The 14,386-nt window shown below is 40.3% G+C and overlaps 1 protein-coding gene across 2 annotated transcripts in view; it reads right to left on the minus strand.

Moving 5' to 3' along the window:
- Positions 1–14,386, minus strand: part of PTPRO (protein tyrosine phosphatase receptor type O) — a 152,632-nt gene that overhangs the window by 22,584 nt on the left and 115,662 nt on the right. For both annotated transcript variants that reach the window (XM_061444666.1, XM_061444665.1), the window contains exons 11-15: positions 10,795–10,946; positions 8,339–8,459; positions 4,593–4,732; positions 1,876–2,008; positions 839–959 (exon numbers count right to left, since the gene is read on the minus strand). In XM_061444666.1, coding sequence (XP_061300650.1) covers positions 839–959; positions 1,876–2,008; positions 4,593–4,732; positions 8,339–8,459; positions 10,795–10,946 — 667 coding nt within the window. The remainder of the gene's footprint in view (positions 1–838; positions 960–1,875; positions 2,009–4,592; positions 4,733–8,338; positions 8,460–10,794; positions 10,947–14,386) is intronic.

The raw sequence follows: 14,386 nt of genomic DNA on the forward strand, positions 1-14,386 counted from the left end.
GGAAACTGAATTTCAATACTCAGATACAAATGATTTGTGCAGATAGCTGAAGGAACCGCACCCCTATACTCCTACAAGATAATTTTTCCTTTCATCTGTATGACACAATAAATTGGGATCTTCAGTGTTATAAGTGAAGAGCAGACCCTGAGATCCCTTCTGGATTTGTGAGTCTCGGTGTATATTTGGATGCATCCTGACTGCATGGAAAGACATGCAGTCTTTCACCATACAGGTGAGCCCGTATGTTCTTTCCCATGCTGCCATTCCTATAGGAAAGGAGCTCATACGAATGCAGAATTTGGACAACTGGAAGATCAGGATTTGGGGGCAGATTGGCAAGTGCTCTAGAGAGAGACTAACAGGGCTCTGGGCACATCCTCCCTCATCCTAGGGGTTTGGCTGCTAGGGCTCAGGCCTTATATGGCCTTTGAAACGCAGCATCCTGGATCCGATTAACAAACTGTCTTATCTGTTGATATAGAAAATCTTCTTTCCAAACTGTAAGAAAGATTTGCTAAACATCTTGATGTCTTGCTTATGCCCAGTTGCCTCAGATCCTAATTATCCTATAGGTTCCTGACACAACCCTCTTGTAATAAGTGATTGTACTTCTTAAACAGCCACTCTTGCAAAGCTCAAGGTTGAGCTTTTAGCTCAGGTCAAGAATGAAAACAGAGGGAGAAGACTGCTACTCATAAACAGCAGCAAGATTTTGAAGGTACCCTGTTCAAAAGCATCTTGAGCAGCACCCATGCACAAAAGCATCCTCAATTGCAGCTATTGGTGTGTTTGTTGTTGTTGGGAATTTTTGGAACTAGCATAAATCTGGACTTACCTGGCCATTTGTAGATGTTTTCTCCTGAGTACAACAAGAGTCACCAGCAGCAGTCCAATCAGAAGAATACTTAGGATGGCTAAAACGGAGATTACCACTACATTGGGATTCATCTCTGTGACTGTACATACAAACAAGAAACCTTGGTTAATTCAGAAGTGCTGTCAGTTTTGCCATGGGGCTCATTTTGGTTTTTTGTGTTTTTTTTTCTTTTTTCCCCCTGAATGTTGATAGTGTTATCTTTCTGAACTGATCCCATTCAGCCTAGGGAAAAATCTCCCACTAGAAATGAAGTGAGGTTTTGACTTGTTATTGCTCTTACAGAATTTCTGTGGGGAAATGTCTTCACTGGCATTTTTGAGAAAACTTTGGTATTTTGTGATTATTAGTATTTTTTTGCTTTTTAACTGAAACTCATAACACAAGAGAAAAGAGTGAAAGAAATATAAAATACAGAAATTCATCATCATCTATGTCTCCAAAGCATATTTCAACTCTGAAGTTGATCTTCCAAAATAATAAATATCTTTTCCGACCCGAAAGCAAAATAACAGGCTGAGGTGCTGTAATATAATGTGTTAGAATTGAGTTTCTTTTGCAAATAAATTTGTACAATAGGTTCTGTTTTAAATAAGAACTGGAGTCAAGTCTCAGTAACAAAATCTTGATTTATTTTTGTTTCATATTACAGTTTTATCAACTGTACTATGAGACCAGACAATCTGTTCTGCTCATTTTGTCAGAAACCCTCTTTATTTTCCTTGGTCAGAATAACTTTATGTCTACAATTATATTAAATATATTTTATTGAGTATATTTTATTAATTATATTAAATATAGTTTTCCAAGTCAACTCCCCAGCAAGGATTTTTCTAAGAACTTTTTAAAGCTGCTTCCTCATCACATCCACATCTGGCAGCCTTTCCATGATACAAACAAACCCTGGGGCCAGCATTACTGACAGCAGCTTTAGAAAGCAAGGAGAAACAGATGTTGTAGCTGGAAGAGGAAGAAGAAAGCAGGGAAGTGCTGCTTACCCATGGTGGAAACCGCAATGAAAGTGGGGATGCTGGGGCTGTTGTGGCTGAAGGTGGTTACACTGCAGTTGTAGGAAGTGGCAGGGGTTAGGCTGGAAATGGTCACTACGTGTGAAGAGACAGTGACAGGTTCCTGCAGACATGGGGAAAAACACACAGAAGTTTGTTTCTCCTGTAAACAACAGAGTACAAATCAGTGCTCTCCTCTCCACCCATATATTTGAACAGGTAAAGTCAGATCTGCTGAAAGAAATCAGCACTTCAAAATCCAGGGAAGGTAACCAGGCCCTGCCTGAAAACAGGCAGGTAGCCCAGCAGCCTGGCAGAAGAGAGCAGAGGAATGGGTGAAAACAGCATCAGGAACAGCCCAGAGCACCAAAGGGCCCCGGGGCCCCTTAGGGAGAGCAGAAGGGTGAGAAACCCCTCACAGGGGTTTGGCCAGTCACAGGCTTGGTGGGGAAAAGTGCTGACACCCGTGGCGTGTCCCCAGAGGTGGGCAGACCTCATAAGCTCTGGTTACTAAGCCATACGGGCAGTTATTTTATTCAAAGTTCAGCCAAGACAGTTGCAATCCTCACACCCTAGTGTGAATATGTGCCATCTCTGCTTCTTTTGACAGGCCAAGGTGAAAAACAAAGCTAGAGCAAAGCCTTCTGGCAATAACTATGGTCAGACATCCCACAACTTAGTTTTTCTAGCTAGTATAAGTTCTTTGCATAACATATTTATACAATTTTTTAATTACTATGTCCCTAGTAAACACTTTTGTGGTTTTTAAATCCTGACATAGTAAAAGAAAACAAATACAACATGTGAATGGACTTAAAGGTCCTCCTAGGCTTTTCTGTACTCTCCAGCAAAAACAAGGGTGGGCTGCAGATGTGAAAATAGGGACACTGAGTGAGCAGTTTAGAAAGGGAACAAGAAGAAGTTCCATGAATGAACTTGCTCCGGGTGGTGAGTGCAAGATGCTGTAACAAGTCCCAAGCACTGGATTTTTGCAGTGGCCTGTTGTCAGTCATAGGCTCCTTCCAGGTTAGCAAGGGTTGCTGTTGCAGTGCAATTCTGAGGTACGTTACGCAGATGAAATTACATCTACATGAGTGTAAGGGAAAAGGCTTTTATTCCCTGAGCTGAAAGGAGGGGCCACTGTTTGGGAATTGGACTTGGCTAAATGTTTTCCATTTTCCCCTCTGGGAATTTTAAATTAGTCAACCAAAATCCAAGATATTCAAACTCAGAAAGCTGTTGCATTTCATTTTGCTAGTTTAAAAATGAAGGAAAGGGACAAAAAAGTTCATGCAATTAGCACAGAAAATCACAAAGAATTTTCACCAGTCTAATGGGAAAGCATCTCTTTTTATAGTACAAAAAGGAGCCCTTCCCCTTTTTGCAGAGACAGAAAAAGTGACGAATCTCATGAGAAGTGAGCTGACAATCTCTCTGTGCATTTCCCACTGCCAGATGTTCATGTCAACAAATGAGACACTCACTGAGCAGTCTTTTCCTTATGTTCTTAAAACAAGTCTGCTGTGCAATAAAGCTACAAATCCTAAGGTAACTTCTTTGCCTGATCACATAATTATTATGAATCTCTGCTAAGTGGATAATGACTTCACTATCCTTAGCTATTCACTGTGAAAAAACAAGAATCTATATGTGGAATCCAAACTACCCATAAGATTAAAGTTCATTTAAACAATCTTTAGTCAGTGCCTTTCTCAATTCAGACTGGTCTTCTATAGGAGTAAGAGTGTGTACGTCTCTTTTTCAATAACCAGTGCCCTGAGTGGGTTATTTTTTACTTTTTTTCTGAATGATTCATGATTATGTGTGTCAGTCCACATGAGAGAATGGTGTTCCATGACATGTAATCACAGCGATCCCCTACACCACCAGCTAAATCACAGAGTAAGCCTCATATGCTGCACAGCACTGAATGTCAAGGAATTAAAACTGTTACTGCTCTGTTCTTCTACTGAACAATGTTACCAATCTAAACACTTAGATACCCAGGACACCTCTAAGCACAGGTACCTAACTGGATAGAGAGAAAAGAAGGCTCATTTGTGAGGCTGAGAAGGTGGCTCTTGAAAGAAATACTCTAAGAGACAAAATGCATGAAGAGCAGCTGCATTTGCAGCACAAAGGCACTCTGCAACAGTGAACTTCAGTTAGCAGTTCTCAAACCAGGAGTAAAGTAAGCCATAAATGATTAATGCTGCATACAAGATCTCATGGCATCTAAATATGTCCATTTTTCTCATTGCTTATCAAGCTACCTGACCATTTTTGACCTATTGACCATTCCTGCCTATTGACATTACCTTAGTTTTGTGGCCTTTTAGGTTTTGCACTGTATATTAGAACCATTTTCATCAATAGCCAAGGACTCTGTTGAGTGCATGTAGCTTCTGTCCAATTAGTTATAATCTCATTAGTAAGATAGAAGCTAATTTTTATATTGAAAAATAATGAAATATTTTAGTCTTTGAAATATTTTAGTGGTTTAGCTTTTAAAATAAATTCTAAGTTAAATTTTAAGTTAAATTCTGAACCACCCTACCACATTTGGTTTAATCATCTAACCCGTGTACTGGGCATAAAATGTCATTGGACTTTACACACAAAAACCAGACACCAAACCAGAAGCACGCAAGGCTCAGTCTCAGTTTCAGAGATGAAGAGCAGAAACCAAAGAAGAGATGCTTACATACCTGGACTTTTGTTTCCTGACCAGATCCAGCCTGCTGGCAGTAGACTTCAAAGAAATCAGCCACTCCTTCTTCCACCCAAAGCAGAGTCACAGAGGTCTGAGTCTTGTTGACAGCAAACAGTGATTTTGGAGGGGCTGGTTCTGGTTAAGAGAAATTCTCCTTTTATTAAGCTTATCTATAAGTTTCCAGACAACTAAGAGGAAGCCTTGAACAAAAATGAAAGAAATGCCTGATGCCTTTCTATCTTTCATTTCCTTCAGATAAAGCCTGCCAATATAAAGCCCTGCCTCTCATGGTGATAAACTACCACTATAAAATGAGAAGATGATAAAGCTCTTGGTTTTCCTTCTCTATTTAAACTGTTCTCTATTTGGGCAGTTGGATAATTACTTCATTTCCCTTTTCAACAGAACCCTTGCTTGAGGATCATCAGCGTATTCTATTAATAGAACGACATTAGCAAAAACTCTTGGGGGAAGATGGCTGTCTACCTGTTAGCAGCACATTTGGCCTGAGAAAGCTTTTCTGTGCAAGACCTTCCCCAGGAGGTGATAAAGAAGCAGCTTTCCACAAGCAAAGGCTGTTTAGGTTTATTTAATTGTAGCAGAGGAAATATTTAGTCAATTAGCAGTTAAAAAAAAAAAATCTTGTGGCTTATTTTTTGTGTTTTTTTTTATCAAGCTAACATTTAAAGGCCACTGAATCTGCACTCGTTTCAATAAGCCCCAGGAATTTTCTCACTGAATGCAGAGGTTCACACCTCAGGGGTCTTCAGCTTATCGCTCTGATTTTCATTGCTGTTGTGCTGGATGAACTGACAATGGGCAAACATACGCAAGGGTCTGGTGAGGAGGAGACAACCCTGTGATAGGGGGATATGGAAGGTCTTCTGGAAGTGATGGCATCAAGGATACTCTGAAATGGGAAGGGGGGGGGGGGTGGGCTTGCGCTCAGCACCCGCAGCCCCATGTGTGGTGGCCTTGGCTGCCACAACCAGGGCCACCTCTGGTCCCATGAACCCTGTGGCTGGGTGGGTAGCAGCCAGCGGGAGGCCACACTGGCCTTCAGTGGAGGCCACCCCTCACTGCAACGTAGCCTGAACCAACCTGGTGTGTGGAAAACACAGAATAGGAGGGGAAGTCTTGAGGAGCAGAGGGAGGAGCAAACGGCCCTAGGACGGTGTTAGGACAAGGTAATTTTTTTTTTTCCAAGATTATTTAAAGACTAAGGCTTGATCCTGATTTTCATCCTAACAACTTCACACGATGGGTAATGGCAATACCTAGCTTTCAGTGCCTCAGGTGTCCTGGGCTCCTTTGGTTTGCCTTCAGAGAACGCAAAGTTCGAGTTGTTCAGGCAACATTTCTGAACTCTTCTCCAGTTTTCAGATTTCCTAATCTATGGATGTTTAATTAAAGCTGTCACTCTCAAACAATGACTGGATTCCAGGGTCCTGACACACTACACACAATGTGCTATGTACAACAACATTTTGCTGTCATTATTCCCCTTCACAAATAATCAGTTATTCTCATTCTGTGAGATGCTGTCACAGGAGCCTGGATGTGATGTGTAAGATCTATCACAAAAAACTTGGCACAAAGGACTTGCTCAAGTAGTTATAGACATATTGGATACATTTCTGATCCTCAGACAATCAGATCTGTGTTCTAGAGCTGGAGGCTGCCAAGATTATATTGCCATGAGGGGGAGAGTTGGGTAGGGACTGAGGCACATTCACGTGGCTGCTTATCTGTCATGGGGATTGCAGTGTACATGTTGTCCCTGTACTGCATAGGAAAGCGTCCCTCTTAATTACAGCCATATATCTGCTCTTGGATTCAGGAACACATTCCATCCCTCACTCAGGTAAAAAATGACCTCAATTAAAATACGAGTTTTGCATTAGGGCATCATCCCAAACAAATCCTGCTTTTGCCTCCAGCAAATGGCTTGATTTTTTTCTGCAAGTGGAAAGTTGCCAGGATGAAGCAAACATCATGGAGGGAAGAGCATTTGGCAGGAGTGCTTAAGCAACTGCCAAATGCGGAGTCGTCTATCACTTAGAGTTAGTTCCCACTTCTGCTAATTACAACTCCCATTGCTCCCTCAGAAACAGAGAGAAAGAAAAACTCTGGCATAATATCCTTACTATTGTCTATTCAAAGTGCAAACAGCATTTAAGAAAAAGAAAACCAACAAAAAACAAACCACCAAAACAACCAAAAAAACCCCAAACCAAACCCCCCCCCCACCCTTAAGTCTGGAAGGGATTTATCAAAATGGAATTCATTCCACCTTCTCTTTGTTGCCAATGAAACAGCAAGGGTAAAGTACCTATACCAGTCCAATGAGAGTCTTCCTGTCCGAAAGCAAAGAACAGGAAGATATAACTATGCTGCAGGCCGTACAACATGAATGTACAGCATATGTAATTATACGGCCACAAATAAGATCATTTGTGGACTTGTCTGAAAGACAGAGCTAGCTGATATTTTGGAAATATTCCCCCCAAAATTTTTTTACCATACCTATGTACAATGGTAGAGGGGGGATATATTCACCCTCACACACCCACCCACTTAGTCCTGGGAAGAAATGTACAGACATAAGTCCATGCACAGACACAAGGCATGGGGAAAACAGCGATTAGGACTTGTGCAGGTAAGGGAAAATCCATGGAATTTCTCTACATCTTTTAAATATCTCGTTTGGTAAAAAGGCCTGGAAGAATCTCAGATTCTTGTGGCTGCACTGCTTGCCCCAGAACTATTTAAAAGACTTGAGTAAGAGCTACAGAGAAAGACAGTTGGACAATAATTGCTTCAAGACCTCTAATTCAATTAGAAATTATTGGGTCCTTTCACTGTCACTCACAAAATGTTTACTATGAATGTAGTGAAGAAAATCCCATTTGAAATTACTAACTCTTCTTTACCCACCTTCACAGTGGAGTTAACACCTGTAAAAGAATTAAGCACAGTTCGAAATTTCACAGCTTTAGGTACCTAGGGCTCAACAATTCTACATGCATGAAAAAGTGGAGTAAAATCTCCTTAAGGCAGTGTCCAGTCTTCCTCAAAGGTAAAGGAAGATGTTAGGCAGCAAGCTATCAAGTCTTACCTTAAGGATTAAGTTCTCAAGTCTGTTTGTTTCTTTGAGTAGATGACATATATTTCTCTTAGAATGATGCTGGGCTCCACAGCCATGAATCTGATTGTTTTTGTAAAGAGTACTGTCATTTGTTTGTATTTAATGGTACATTTTTGGTGTTAGAAGTCTATGGACGTGTTCATGGAGAGAGATGGGGAGACAGGGAACCAGACCAGGTAGCAGAGTGCAGACACAGACACAGGCTTGTCAGAAACAAGGAAGGTTTTGCTTTGTATTGAAAATTTCACCTGTGAAACCTGAGTTGCTATTCCCAAAACCTGTTCCAAGACCTTAAGGAAGCAACTATGAAGCTATTCTCCCAGCGAGGCATTAAGTGATTTCCACTCTCCTACTTCCACTTACAGTCAAATTCTGCTGCTCTTGCTTCTCTTGAGTAATACTGGTTTAGGAGAGTAGCTTCACATGCAGGAATGAGAATCTTCACAGCAAGGTGAGGTGAAAATTATAGCTTTGCAAAAGAAATGCAGTCACAGGTACATGACTCTGAAATAAGGAAGATGCTGAGTCTGCTGACAGAGTTACTTTTACAGTCTAATGAGAGAAGGAGTGAGTTTATAATTTACATTTCTTACCCAATTCCACAAGCTGAGGCAGGGAAGTATTGCTGCCTCTTTCAGTACAAGCAGTCACTGAAAGGTTGTAAATGTCCCCCGGAGGCAAGCTCAACACTGCAGTCATCACATTGCGTGTTACCTACAATAATTACAGACACCAGCTGTTAAATTTGACATAAACTATACATCCTTCCTTTAAAATTAATCTGGTCACTGGCCACAGTTTTGTGCATCACAGCAGATGCCTTCTGCATATTCTAGCTTTGTTGCATGAACCAGTTCCCACTGACATCAACTGTGGAAAGCCATTGCAATCAGCAGAATATCACAATGCAAAAAGACTATCATAGGCTTTATTTTCTATATGACCACTGAAATTTTAAGGAAGAAAGAAAATCTCCCTTAACACTAATGAAAGCACTCTTGTATCTAGATATTTCATGTTATGCAAAATGTTAAACAAGCCATGGTTTTGAGTCCATTACAATTTTAGAGGAATTTAAATCAAGTCAGATCTCTAAGAAGAGTACACAAGAGACATATAAGCAGCCTTTATGTATCCTAAGAACCTGCAAATTAAATCCAGCTGGGCAAGTCTAACACCTGGAGATCTGTTGACTTGACAACAGATGTCAGGGCCTGACTTCAGTCATCTGCAAGTTTGAAACCAGATACGATCCAAAACTGAGCTGAGCTTCAAAAGATTGTGAATAACTTCCTCCTGCTATTTTAGGGGTAAGCTCCCCATTTTTCAAGGGTCATGGAGAATAACACAGAACTCAGGTACTGCAACAGACTATTTTCAGAGGACTTGAAGACTATCTATAAAAGGTACATTCAGGATTCTCACACCGGTTTTCATAGTAATTTAATTTTCAGGCTTTTAGTTACAAGAGAAACAGACAATTCTGAATAAAGACTAACAGGATGAAGTAAACTATTTTCAGCACTTCACTAAAAACTAACCAACTTCTACAGAGTCTTGGGAAGTGCAAAACAGCAAGAAGAAAAAGTCCCCATTGCCTCATAACGTTACCTGTTCATTTTAACCATAATAACAATCTTAATAAATCAGACAAAGACATTACAATATAGTATGATTTTTAAAGGACACCATTTCTGAAAGTGACTAACAAATCTTAGTCTTAACAGGAACACCCTGATGCCTGCAGGCATGTACCCATATTTATAAATATAAGCAGGACCATAAATCTTAACTGTAGATAGGCTGTTACAGGAATTTCTTAAAGAATACTTTCTGAGTTCTCTTGTCCTGAAAATGATAAAAAGACAAACATTTCTCAAGACATGCCTGAAGTTTTAAAGTTTTATTTGCAGATACACTCTGCTGTTTTTAATCTTCTGTTTAATCTAAAATTCTTCAATATTATTTTAAATTAATTTTATATTTAATGTTTATTCTTTATTTATTTAATCTAAGATGTAAATAGTCAATGAATATTAAAACAGTTGAATTGAAGTTGAATGGCACAGGAACTGGATTCTTTTGAAGAACAATAACCTTGCAGAGAACATGACTTTTGGAAGGAAGAGAGAAGAGGGATATTATAGCACAATTTTTTTAGAATTCACTTTTAGGATATTTATTTGTAGGGAAAAAAAAATTGTGGTGTTTTCTTCCATGTTTGAAACAAAGATCCAAATATTGGAAGCTCCTGCTGTTGAGAAATGTAATGTTTTTGAACAGTTCTACTAATCATGTAATTAGATTCATGCTGTAACAAGCTCCAGATGGGTGTACTCTTGCAGCCACTAGGAATCCAAGGAAAGCCAGGGTGCTCTATATAAATCCAAATGAAAGTTGCTGATGAATTTGTGCTTATGCTGAAAATCCACTTCCAATTCAGCATCTGCTGAGTCTTCAGTTGTAGAAGGGAAACCTTTCCCTTGAAAAAGACCAAATACTTTCTGCCTGTCAACAATTAAAGCTCAAGCGTGGTATAGAAGACAGTCACATGCTACAGGCTATATGAAGCTACACTGCTAGCCATACACATTCCTGCTTTTCAGCGCTTCCCTGCTATTTCACATACTTCTCACTGGGGGCTCTTTCAACAGTTCTCAGGGGCTGCTCTTTTGCTTCAGGTTAAACATGCACCTCTGTACCCTGCAGCCGGATGACTTTAATCTGTAATTGGAAACCCCAAATTTCTTTTTGTAAGGGATTTTTAAATATGCTCAGAAAGTTCAAGATAATGTGCCAAGAACACATCTTAGCATCTGGTAAATTTTCTATGAAGGGCACACATTCCAGGTGAAATCCTCATCCCATCAGAATCATTTTGTCCACTGACTATTTTGAGAGCTTGTCTTTGGAAGTGATGCTAACATTGTGAAGCAACTTCAAGTGATCAGGCTTCTGTGAGTCTTAATCAACTTGTTTAAACTTCATAATACAAATTTATTGACTCAGCAAATGAGAAATGAGTGACAGCTTCCCCACTCATACTTACACTCTTCTTGATTTTTTTCTTTCCTTCTGCAATGACCATCCAATGCAGCATCCTGGAATGAGAAAGGTCAGTACCATCTCCTCCATAGGTCCAGGTGACATACAAAAGGTGGTTGTAATATTCTACGGAGGTAATCTCTGGAGCCACTGGTGCTGAGAGGAGAAGGCAAGTGTATTACAGACAGGGTCTAACACAGCTGAATACCAAATCCTGTGATAAATTTCCACTAAAGGAGACTCTTGGGAAGAGTGTATCACAAAGATAGCAGAAAAATATTAGTAGAAACATTTGCATTTAGTACTAGATGAAAGAAACAAAAAACCAGCGTTTAACCTGGGGGATATTCAGAACAAAAAAACATTCATGTTTGCAATCTCTCAGTTAAAAAAAAAATAAAAATCATGAAGCTACTGGCTGATACAAGCCATTTTTTGAGTCAACGTTTAGAAATGGAATTCAAAGTCAGGTTTAAAGCTTGAGATATTACTTCACTGTGTTACAGCACTGGAAAGAAATGACAATCTGTGAGAAATAAAAAATTTCACACTGAATAGTTGTATAATTTTTCCACAGGAAAAAAAATACCTTCCCTTAACTGAGGTTGCATCTTCCCAGGAGGAAAAATCCCAAACCTGCAGTTTTACAAGGAACAGCTTTTTGCATGAAGTTATGGCCACTTTTGTTCCTGGAGTGAAAGTCCTGCTATCGCAGAAGGCAGCTGTCAGCTGACATCCAGCTAAGCACCAAGTGATCACTATGTCCAACATGGTCTCCAACCACCACATCACCCATAAGTCCATCTCTGCTGATAAATAACAGGCTTTCGCTAGCTGACTCACTTGCCAGCTGTGTCAGGAAGTTATTTTCCACACACTCCAGGAACCTCCTAGACTTTCTTCTCTGCCGTATTGTATCTCCAGCAGAAATCTGCTAAGTTGAAGTCCCCCAAGAGAACAAGGGCTAGTGAATATGAGACTTCTCACAGCTGTTTATGGAGTATATTACCTGCCTCTTCACACTGGCTGGGTGGTCTATAACAGACTCCCACCATGATATCTGCCTTGTTGGCCTTGCTCCTAATTCTTACCCATAAACATGCAACACTATCATCACCATCATTAAGCTCTAGACAAATCAAAATACTCCCTAAGATGCAGGGCTATCTCCCCCTTCTCCACCTCCTTTCTTGCCTATCCCTTCTGCAGAGTTTATAGACATCCACTGCAGCATTCTAGCTGTGCGAGTCATCCCACCATGTTACTGTGATGGAAACTATATCATAGATCTCCTCCTGCACAATGGTTTCAATCCTTCCTAAAATACGTATATAAAGATGAGAATTGCCTCCTAGAGGTGCCTCTCTAATAATTGCAGAGGGTGTACAGCTGGTCAGCTCACTTTGATTGCCTAATTCAGAAGTGCAGGTTAAGACTTAAGTTAAAATTGAGTGGAGACACAAAAGTGAAGAAGCTAGTGATCAGTAATGATTATAACCCCCTCTCAAAGTGTTATCAGTGGGATAACCTGGATAAAACAGGGAAATGCATGAATCTGTGTGCTTTGAAGGTTTTTTAGGAGCGCAAACAATGCGGGCTGATGGATCTTCCTCTCCACAAGCCCCGTGGAGTCCACTGTTTTTGTGCAAGGGCAACTCATATTTGGCTGCCTGGTGAGAGGACCCTTCCCACCACCAAAGCTCTGGATGCTGGCACAGCTGCATGTATCACCAGCAGGCATGAAACACTGGATGGACTAGTTCTGGATTGTTTGAAGGGGCCACAAGATGTCACTGCTGCTTTCATGAAGGCTTCTGTGACTTTTGCATTGAGACATTCGTTAGTGAACAGATTTACTGAAGTAGTCGCTAAGAAGGCAGCAAATACAATGCAGGGACAATTCAGAGCCATTTAGAAACGTTTAGTAAGACTATTCTCTCAAATGAATCTTGAAAATGTCCTTTTATGCTGTTGAGAGGAAACTACCTTGTTTAGTATAAAATCTTTAAAGCAATGCTTTTAATTTCTAGAGTTCCCAGTCCTTCCCTTTGCACAGATTGTGTATTACTTACAATTTAAGGTTATGACTGGCATGAATATAATACACTAATAATAAACTCCTTTTATACCTGAATGCTGATGATACGCTTTCCCTCTCAATGTTCACACAGCTGTTTGCTTTAGGTATCTGGCGATGAACATCCAGGATATGGGCTACGGCTTGCATGATCCCTAGAATCATGTTCCGCTAGTTGCTAAGTGGCACAGATTGGCTGTAGGAAATTGCAACCCATTGCTGATCTGGCCCAAAGCAACAGCTGAAAGCATCCACAAGACCAACAGACAGCAGATGTGGTGGTACTCACCAACACCAAGGTTCTCGCTTTCTTTTTGCTTCTCCAAAGCTAAAAGCATTCCCATTATAAAAAAAAAAAAAAAATGTTCGTGGTCTAAAGTGTCCTTGCTTATGATTGCTTTAAATCCAGCTGTTTACAGCAAGTGGCATTAAAAACTCATTAGTCACCACAGCAACACTGGCAGCACCACAATCTCTCCCTGCATTAAAATGACAGTGTGCAACTGTCGCTGCAGGAGTCTGAGAGAACAAATGCTGTTTCTGATAAGTCTCTAGGATCCCCCAAATTCCCCCTATTTTCCTGGGAACATCTGACAAGTTGTTGTGGGACACAGCTATACATCTTCTGGTCTCTCGTAATATCCTTTTCATTCCAGGTCAAGCTTATGCTCCAGATGCAGAGGTTAGCTTTCCAGTTATACACAGAAGAACTGACAGATGGTGAACTGCCATTGGTTTTGTAGAAGACTACAAAACCTTCATTTTAGTATTTTAAAGTTTAGGGCTTTTTGGTGGGGTCTTTCTTTGATTTAATTCCTGGTAACCTGTGCAGAGGAGGTAGTGCTGTTGAGAATGACGTAGAAAAGGATTAAGTAGTCCATAAAACCGTCTGTTCCCTGGAAAGAAAGAGGCTGAAGGTGATAAGGAACTCTGCAAGTCTCCTGGTAACTTGAAAGAATGAAAAGGCAGCACTTACTGGGGACAAACATTTAAAACCTGCAGACATAAAAAACTGGCATGTCATTTTCTCACAAGTTAGTCTGATAGCAGTCCCTGGACAAAACTGAAGAGATTACAAGTAACAAGGCAATCAGAGGACAGGATTGTATTAAATGCTGACATTTAATGGTGACTGTCTATTGCTAAATGCTTGTACTTTGGTCAAATCAGACTTCTTTTTGAGGACTCTTCCCTTAAAATGCTGTGATGTGGCTCACTGCTATTCAATGTTTCCATCAATACTCTGAAAGTGAAAGTACCACTAACAAACCATGCAAGTAACATGGCAACTGGCAGAGGAGTGGAGGGTTTGGACAGGGCTGTGATTTGAATTATTGGCCGGGGCCTACTCAAACAAATTATATTTTGAAGTACTAGGTGCAAAGTTGAGTATTAGAAAAAAGGCATGTAGACAACACTTCTCAAATAAGTTCTGCTAGAAGCCACAGAATAGAAGCAAACCAACAGAGACCTCCAGTGTGATGCAATAGGAAATGCAGTCATGTAGATGCACAAACAG

Source organism: Pezoporus flaviventris, unplaced genomic scaffold (assembly GCF_033815535.1).
Source record: "Pezoporus flaviventris isolate CSIRO_AGI_PZ_B2104156 unplaced genomic scaffold, CSIRO_AGI_Pfla_v1 ptg000002l, whole genome shotgun sequence".
In the NCBI taxonomy this organism is placed as follows: Eukaryota; Metazoa; Chordata; class Aves; order Psittaciformes; family Psittacidae; genus Pezoporus; species Pezoporus flaviventris.